At 42.8% G+C, this 8,862-nt stretch overlaps 1 protein-coding gene across 1 annotated transcript; it reads right to left on the minus strand.

The window, feature by feature from the left end:
- Positions 1 to 540: 540 nt before the first annotated feature.
- Positions 541 to 2,531, minus strand: LOC125549557 (uncharacterized). The gene is made up of 2 exons (XM_048712941.2): positions 2,327 to 2,531; positions 541 to 1,685 (listed from the first exon to the last, which is right to left on the minus strand). The coding sequence occupies exons 1-2, from the start codon at positions 2,390 to 2,392 to the stop codon at positions 684 to 686; spliced, it is 1,068 nt and encodes a 355-aa protein (XP_048568898.2). The 5' UTR covers positions 2,393 to 2,531; the 3' UTR covers positions 541 to 683.
- Positions 2,532 to 8,862: the final 6,331 nt, after the last annotated feature.

Here is an 8,862-nt window from a genome sequence, read left to right on the forward strand (position 1 = left end):
ATAGTCTTCTATTTGGGACTTGTACTACCTAATGCCATGAACTTTTATTTGAGAAGCATGTGTTATTTATCTTTTGAACATGGGAATGTTTTCATTTGTAACCTTACCGCTGCCCACTCTGGCGTTACTTAAATCTATGACCAACTTAATATGTGTTAGGCTTGAAATGGTACCTCAGCCGTCTCTGACAGTAGAATCCTGGCTACCCCAAAAAAACATTATCTTGTTGAAGGTGACACACAACAGGACCCTACCGTGTCAATGTTGATGATAGAGTGGTAAGCCTACTCCCAACTTATTAGGCGGTACGGTCTCATGCCCTACCGCCCCAATGGGTGCCACCTTCAAGAAGAGAAGGCCTTGGGGTAGCTAGGACCCTACCTCCAGAGGCACCGATGGTCCCACTCCATGCACACCACTTACTAAGCTGGCAGTAGGGTATTAAGAGTGAACAAGGCACATTTCAGTGCTACCATACCAAGCATTAACATGTTTGAGCGTACATATCCAGCATTACCAAGTTCAGAAAATAACACATAATTAACAAGTAGATAGACCCATATATTTCATGAAAGTTCACATGACTACAATAGCCTGTCCCATTTCACCAGACATTAATCTAAGAACAAATGTTGATCTAAACTAGCTAGCTAATTACAAGTTGCATTGCGAGTACTAGAACATTAAATGTAGCCGCGGGTGCCATTACCATTGACCACATCCCTGTGCATGCCCCTGCTGCTAGCGTAATCCTGGTGCTTGTGGTTTCTCTTGGCCAGCGGGTAGTGCAACTGTTGACCTGCTATCTCGTCGCCATGACCCCCGCGGACACTCTGTAACCCTAGGTGGAACATGCCCTGCATCGTAGCCATTGTGATGGGCATTGCCTCAGCTGGGAGTCCAGACATATGATGATCCATGGCGTGCATGAATGGGAAGCTATTCTGTGCTTCCAACAACTGCTCCATCCCGTTCCCATGGGCATGGTGGTGGTGGTGGTGCGCACAGCCATCCACCGTGTAAGCATCGCTTTCGGCAAAGAGCAGCCTGACAGGGAAGCCGAGACCAAGGTTAGCTGGGTCGAATATGTCGCTGAACTGGCTGTCGCGGGACGGCGTGCTGCCAAAAATGGGGTATTGCAATCTTGGTGGTGAAATGTCGGTGCCAGTGGCATAAGTGGTACTACTAGACATGGTTGGTGTCATGGACGACTTCCCTACCGTAGAGGCTCGGGAGGTGGCTGACACCACCTTGGGCTTGGCCCTACGCTTGGCATGGCGACGATACCCCCCGCCGACGGGCACGTTGCGGAGAACGCCGCCGCGGGTCCAGTAGCGGCTGCAGGAGCGGCAGAAGTGGCGGGGCTGGGTAAGAGAGTAGTTATTAAAGTAGCAAAACTTGGTGTTGGTGGATTCGCATCGCGGGCAGTTGAGCCCCGGAACTGGATGCGGCAACCGCGCCAGCCGTGCTCGCTCCGACATGGAAATCGACTTGTTATTTCTGCCGCGACTGCAATCGCCGTCCCCAGCACCGCCGCAACCATCATCGCCACCCCCTGCAACGCCGTAGTCGGCCCCGGTTGTGGCCATGAACCCTTTGGGATTATTGTTGTTGCATCCTCCATCACCAGGACCATTGGGTGAAGAAGTGGTAGTACTATGAGTGCTAGTGCCGATTTGTTGCAGCTGCAAATCAACAAGGTGATGAGTAATCAATTAACCATATCGGCCAATATATATATGGAGCTATTTTTTTCTCCATTCGTCCCCGGGATGGGCAGGATGAAGTAGTTTTTGGTAAATCTCGGAAGTTTTGGATTTTTGGTTCGAATAGTTCAAATGAATTTTGATTTTACATTTATTTCAGGTAATAACATATAATGTTTGAGCTACATCGGACATAAAGTTCCCTCTTCAAAAGGAGACCCCGTGACCTCTTGGGAGTATAAAGACCACTGGAAAAAATAGCCCGTTAAATAAATTAGTTTAAGATGTCTCACTAATAGCACGCTATAGCGCGGTATAGCATGCTAAGGATGGTGCTATTTTGCTATAGAACACTATATTTTCATTTATAGAGACCCTATTTGATTTAGCTTTTCTGTTTAAATTCATTTTTTTACCTTTCTGGTATCACAACCCAAGAAACAGTGGTACCTCTTGTGTCTATGAAATTTCAGGTAACTGGTCGGTTACTGTAAATTTCGACCAGAAAAAGAAACCTGATATGGAGTATATTCCTAGATATATATACTTGTTTCTTATGCGAACAAAATCATGAGGGAATATGCAATTAATTAGCAAGCTAGAAGCACGACGATGCATACCTGAAGCTGGTTGTGGTCGGTGTTCCAGAAGTCTGATGAATCAAGGAAGGCAGGAAGGAAGATCATAGCCGGTGATCTAGAGAGAAGAGAAAGTGGGAGGAAGAAACTTAGCAGCAGCTGGGGAAATCAAGCGGGAGAGTACTAGTACCAAGGAAAGGAATGGAAAAAGAAGAGATAAAAAGGACAGAGCAAGGTAGCTAGCTAGCAGCACCCAAATAGATGAGAGAGAAGGGACACACACTCTCTCTATATATATAGCCTGTGGAGATTTGGAGGAAAAAAGAAGAGGACCCATGTTGTTGTTGTTTTCCTTCATTTGCACACATTTCCTTCTCCAATGTATATGCGGACGTGGCTCAGAGTGCTACCCATGCTAGCTACAGTTTGCAATAAATTAGTTAGTGTACTCTGATTAGCTAAGCTGATAGCTAATTTGCCACCGCATAATTAATCATGCAGGCCACTCCATAGAGTTAGATGGTACTAGCAATTTGGTTGGCCTACATATATTTTTTGTTTGAACACTAGCAAGTCATATCACTCACTCTGTTTCGAGACAACCACTTCTTCTAAACAGTCATGTGCTGTCATTTTTAGTAGGAACCAAGATGTCGTGTCATTTTCATCATATGTTTTTTTTTCTAATTCTATGTTTTCATGATATTGCGTCCTAAAGATGCCATAAAATGTGGGATATGTCAAAGCGAGATGAACTTCAATCTTGACACATGCATGTCATGTATACATAGAGAAAAATTCACAGCGATTTCCAGTATTTTTTTTTCTCCCGAGCGACCTCTAGTCTTTGTGGTGGATATACAACTTAGTTTTGTATGGGAAGGGACTAACATTATATTTCACAACTCAAGTGTTAGTTAAGTTTATTTGTATAAAAATTCTCTATAACTTAAAGGTTGGATGATTTGATCGCCAACCTAGTGAAATTTATACGACCAGTGATGCGGTGGTGGTTTTGCGCACACACCAATCAGCACAGAAACAAGATAAAAATAAACATACATTTATTACTAAACAAAAATAAATGTGAATATCAGGACAAAAATAGAAGCGCAATAAATCTATAAGTTTGAACCAAAATTTGGAAACTGTGGATAACTCATAAATAAATTATGAACATTCATGAGTAGTCTATCATAATACTCTTGAAGTTTATTTAAAAAAATGATTTTGTTTCTCTAGGAATACTGCGGGTTTAACTTGTCTAATTTATTTTATTGATTTTTCATATTACACGATTGCTATGTGTGCAAAATCGCCGGCATGTTAGCAACCATATTGTTTTGACTGGATCAAGGATATAATGTGCTATATATCAGAAGTTTAGGGTCAAACTTGTCAAATTTCAAAATCTAGGAGGTAAAACAGCAACTGATAGTTAAATAGGTGAGGTGGGCGACAGATCTTTCATCCACTTTTACATCAAGCTAGAGGTTTCTCTCCAACATGAGCGAGTTGGCAAACTTGAGCAATCCACTCCATGGTAAATACACATGACAGTGTTCTTGGTTGTGTGCATCTTGGGTGCAGAGAGCAAATTAAGACCCCCTACTTTATTACTTGAGGGATGATCATTGGTGTGAATATACAAGTGTTTAATTAAAGCCAGGTGGTTTGCAAGTACCACTGTTGAATTGTACCATGAGAGTTGCGGGATGTATGTAGCTGGATATATACGTACTCTTCTCATCTTCATATACATCGATGATATGAAATAGTCACCGTGAATATGACATGACAACTAAATTTCTCTCGCATTATTATTTTTGCATGTTAATAGTTCAAAACTAATGCACGTGCATATATAGCATCAATCACCTTCCAGAATATAATATATCAATTCCTAATTATTTATTGATGTTTGTCAGGTTGACATGGTTGCTACGTGTGCAAAATATCCACCATGTTTTCTTTTGAAACTGGGGAGGGCTAGGGGGCTCCCCACCTGAAAAATATAAATATTCAATTTTTTGAAGTAGCAAAACAAGCATATAGTTCATACTACAAGAGATTCAGAAAGCACCCACTCAAGGAGAGGCAAGATAGTCTCGCCATAACATGGCACTGGATTTAAACTCGGCATGTTAGAGATATATTTTCTTTACATGTATTTGGTAGTCCATCTCCTAGTTTATCTCTAGGAGAGGCTTCTTATCCTTCAAGTCTGTACTCCTATATATACTAGCCCGTGAGGCTCAATACAATGTCCATCATATTCTGCCAATCCTTCTCCCTCTATTGTTCTACTCTCTCCATTCGGAGTTACTTATCGCATGAATAGATGTATCTAGATATATTTTAGTACTACATATGTCCATTTTCGCGACAAGTAATTTGGGACGAAGGGAGTACATGTTATCAGACTAACCCTGGTCCAAAATCCTATCCGCCGCTGCATCAATAACGCGCCGCCCCCGGGGCGGTCGATCTCCATGATCGCCATCGGTGGCCGTGCTTCTGATCGCTAGATCGATTTTCTCTCTCCGCCAGTGACTTGGCCGGTCTAATTTTTTGGTTCACCGATCATAGATCGTATTGCGTCGCCCACCGCCCGTCATCCTCACAAGCCTCTACTCTGACATCTACATTGACTCTACACCGGCCAATTCATCATCAACAGTGCGACAAGGCTGGACGCGCCACACAAGGGACGCCTTCATGCGTAACTACCGGACGCTGTCGTCCGCATGGTCTCCATCGTCGGTCCGTCTTTGTGGTCATCGCCCGGGACATCACCGACAACATCGCATTCGTCCATGCCACGACGCGTACAACGCCACCATCGGTCTGATCAACCAACCCCGCTCATGTCTTTGCCAAGCACGCCCCTGAGCACGCGCCTACCACCGATCAAATATCAGGCTGCCACTGCGTCGCCCCCTTTGGCCGCAGCATCACCGACCTTGTTTCATGCTACGGGCTTCCAATGCACCTTCCTTGACGTGGACGTTGCTGCCAGTCTCAGCCGCTGGACCGACTCGCGCCCTATAGTTCCGCCACCCCCTCTCGGGCCGGAAGGACCCTGCATGCGGCCCTCTTCGCCGTCCTTGCACACCGACGTTCCCGGCTCCCACAGCGCCACCTCCAATGGCGCACGTCGCCACCGTCCGCGCATGGTCTTCGTCACCCCGTCGGGTTCTTCCTCGCCTAGTTTGAGTACCGCCGCCGCACTTCTACAGGTAACATGCATGACAACTTCTCGCCCCCATAGGTCCCGCCGCCGACGTCTTCACTAGTCTAGGCATCGAACATGACCACTTCAGGTCGCCGTTGGTTTCGCCACCTTCTACGTCTTCATCCTCCATGAGTTTGTCGCCAACGTCATCTCGTCCTTGACTACTTCGTCTACTCTAACAACCGCTACTACACAGACACTTTCTTTTTCGTCACTCTGTGCCTCACAACCATCACGGAGGCCTCTCTGCCTGTACCTAGGACAATGGCGCACAATTCATGATGGTCCCTTCCTTCGCACGCCCGGTGGTGGCACATCAGCAAATTTGATAGTAATTGCATGGAACAACTAGTAAACCTGATGCATATGTAGTAAAACTGCTATGCACTTCAAAGTAATATCTCTAGTGATTAGGGCAAAAATGATAATTAGTAAGTTATATCTTAAAAGTTTGTACAGATCGTGAGAGGAAAATTTACTTCCAGTGATTGACTATTACTATAAAGAAGCTGCTTTTACTAAGTATTACCTAATTTTTACTATAAAGTAATTGGCTTACTATATACTGCATGGTTTTTACTATCAAGCTGTTAATATGTATTGAGGGCTCACTAGTAAACAACCTATTTATTTATAGTAATTGTGTACAGTGTTGTGAAAACCTATCTCCTTTTGGTTGGTCATAGTATTTCCTGGCGTGCGCACAAAGCTACCCCACATTGCATTACTAACCAAGTGTAATTTGTAGCCCTCGATAGTAATCAAGCTATATGTACTAGATGCACATGTCCATGAATCCATGATAGTTAATACTAAAAGTCTACATTTTGTGTAGGAAAAACATTGTCGTGCATATACACCCTATGTAGAATAGTCATCTGTGTGCATAGTAACAAACTAGCATGCAGCCAGTACCATTTTAATTGTGTTACTATGTTCACTAGAAATTTTACTAGTGGGGTCATTAGGCAGAGCAGGAGATTCGTGCATGCAACCGCTACTCTTCTTATAGTTGTATTATTATGTTTACCATAGATTTTACTAGCATAGTTAGACAGGACGGGGGCTCATGCATGCATCCAGTAAGCATTTTACTAGACTAGCTAGTCAACGTGTACGTGCAATGCACGTTAATTTAAAAGTATATTAACTACATGCAGATATTAAGTAAGATATTATTTGCATGTTATTATGTGATTAGCACTATTTTTGACATGAAATTAACTACACGTTGAACGTGTTGAGAGCTCGACATTGAAGCAGTCTAGGTCGTTGGATTGACATGATTTGATGACCGAGATTAATTGAATCTGCCCCTTTGGGTCTTTTTATATTGGTATAGATAAGTAGTGGTTGTTATGAACTAATGAAGAATATGGTGGATGGTACGTGGATTGGTTGGTTCGGTGGCAGCATGATAAGACCGGAGCGCATGATAAGGCATAATGCGCTCACGCGTATATATATAACTAGGTAATTTCCCCGTGCGTTGCTGCGGGAATATATAAAGATTAGTTACATATGACTTATATATTTAGGAAAAGATCTAAATCAAAAGCTCTGATTTTTAACATATAAATATTCTGTACTTGCATTCTATGTAAATCATGGCATTTCACAACAAAAATAAACATATTGGAATGGTTTGCATGGGCTGGAAAAAATGTGAGTGTATGATGAAGTGGGGATACTTGCATGTTGAGAGAATTAGTGATAATGGAATAAGGTTTGCATGGGCTGAAAAATATTGTTAGTGGATGTTGACGTGGCACACTTGGTGAGGTGGATGGCTTGGATGTTGAGAGAATTAGAAGTAGTGGGGATCAACTATTTATGCATTATAGATTTGAAAATCTAAGAGACAAATTAAACTACCTTTTCATCATATTTTGAACTTTTATTTCTCACCACGTAATCCACATGGTAACCAATTAAAATATAACCACCAGTTGAGGTAGTTGTGTTTGGCAGTGAGTTTTTTTCTCTCCAATTTCAAATCGAGATAGAAAGTGACGTGCAATTGAGTCTGATTCCTTGTTCAATATGCACGACAGTGTTCTTGGTTGCGTGCATGCTCGTGTGCAGAGACCTCTTCTTCTGTTACTCGAGGGTTGATTGTCCACGTGAAGAAATAAGTGTTTATTTGAAGCCAGGTGGTTTGCAAGTGTCATTGTTCGTCCATGCCATGACAGTTGCAGGTACTGTACATACCCGGACATGTAGGTACTGAAGCGTGTGTACGTTAGTGACTTCTTGCATTCTTCAGAGCGGTCCATGACATGAAACAGTCACCATGAATACGAGACAAAAGTTAGTTTTCTCTTTCTTCAATTTTCTTTGCGTTAACGTTTAACCAACTAATGCACGTGGACATATCACATCGATCACCTTCCATCATACAATATATTACTATATGTACGTACTTCTTGGCAGCTGGAGTACTACACAGTACAGACTACACAAATGTCCCTCAAAAAAAGTCCACTCAGGGTTGTTTCTCAAGTTAGTTACCGTGTTATACTCTTAGGAAAAGTAGACTTATTTATAATGCAAAACATAAAAGTTATTATGTGCCCCATATATGTGATTGAAATAAGGAACATGCACCTGACTTAGTTTAAGCTGTTGAAGAATCATATATCAGGGGAACTCCAACGGGAATCTCCAAACGAACGGCACCAAATGTTGGTAGACACGCCTGGACATGTTCATGGACAACAGGCAGGTGCCGGCCATCCAACCATAGTCACAAAATCCGGACAGCGGGTTATGACTAACAGTGGGACAAGAGGACCAAGTGAAATAAAAGGTGAGCACATGGTTTGGGGGAAGATCTGGTCCAACTAACAGTGGATCAGGTGAACCAAACCTCCCTCACCCCCCCCCCCCCCCCCCCCCCTCCACTTAGCTGATAGTTTGGGGATTGGAGTTGCCCTCAGGAGATCTTAAAAGTATGAAGAAAGGAAGAAGAAAAGTGAAGGCATTTAGAAGTCTACAAATATGAAAAATAAAAAGACAGAGCTTAGGTTGGAGTTTGCCCTATATATACGCCCTTTGGTTGATATTGAGTCCATTTGTAGACTTGCGTTGCAAAAGGAGTTTTACCAAAACTGAAGAAAAAAATAAGTTGGGTCACTGTCTATGCTTGTAGTATCTAGTGTTTGGCGCCTCGTACATTATGTACTAAATCGTGCTAATTTAGGACTCAGGACATTAATTGATAATCACAACATCTCACCAGGAAATTGCACCGCCCTAACATGTTGATCGGCCAGATTTCTCCATCCTCTCATAATCAGGTATTCTTTGGCAATTGAAATACCTTACCATACTAGAAAAGTAA

Source organism: Triticum urartu, chromosome 3A (genome assembly GCF_056163025.1).
Source record: "Triticum urartu cultivar PI428250 chromosome 3A, HENAU_Tu73, whole genome shotgun sequence".
Taxonomy (NCBI): Eukaryota; Viridiplantae; Streptophyta; class Magnoliopsida; order Poales; family Poaceae; genus Triticum; species Triticum urartu.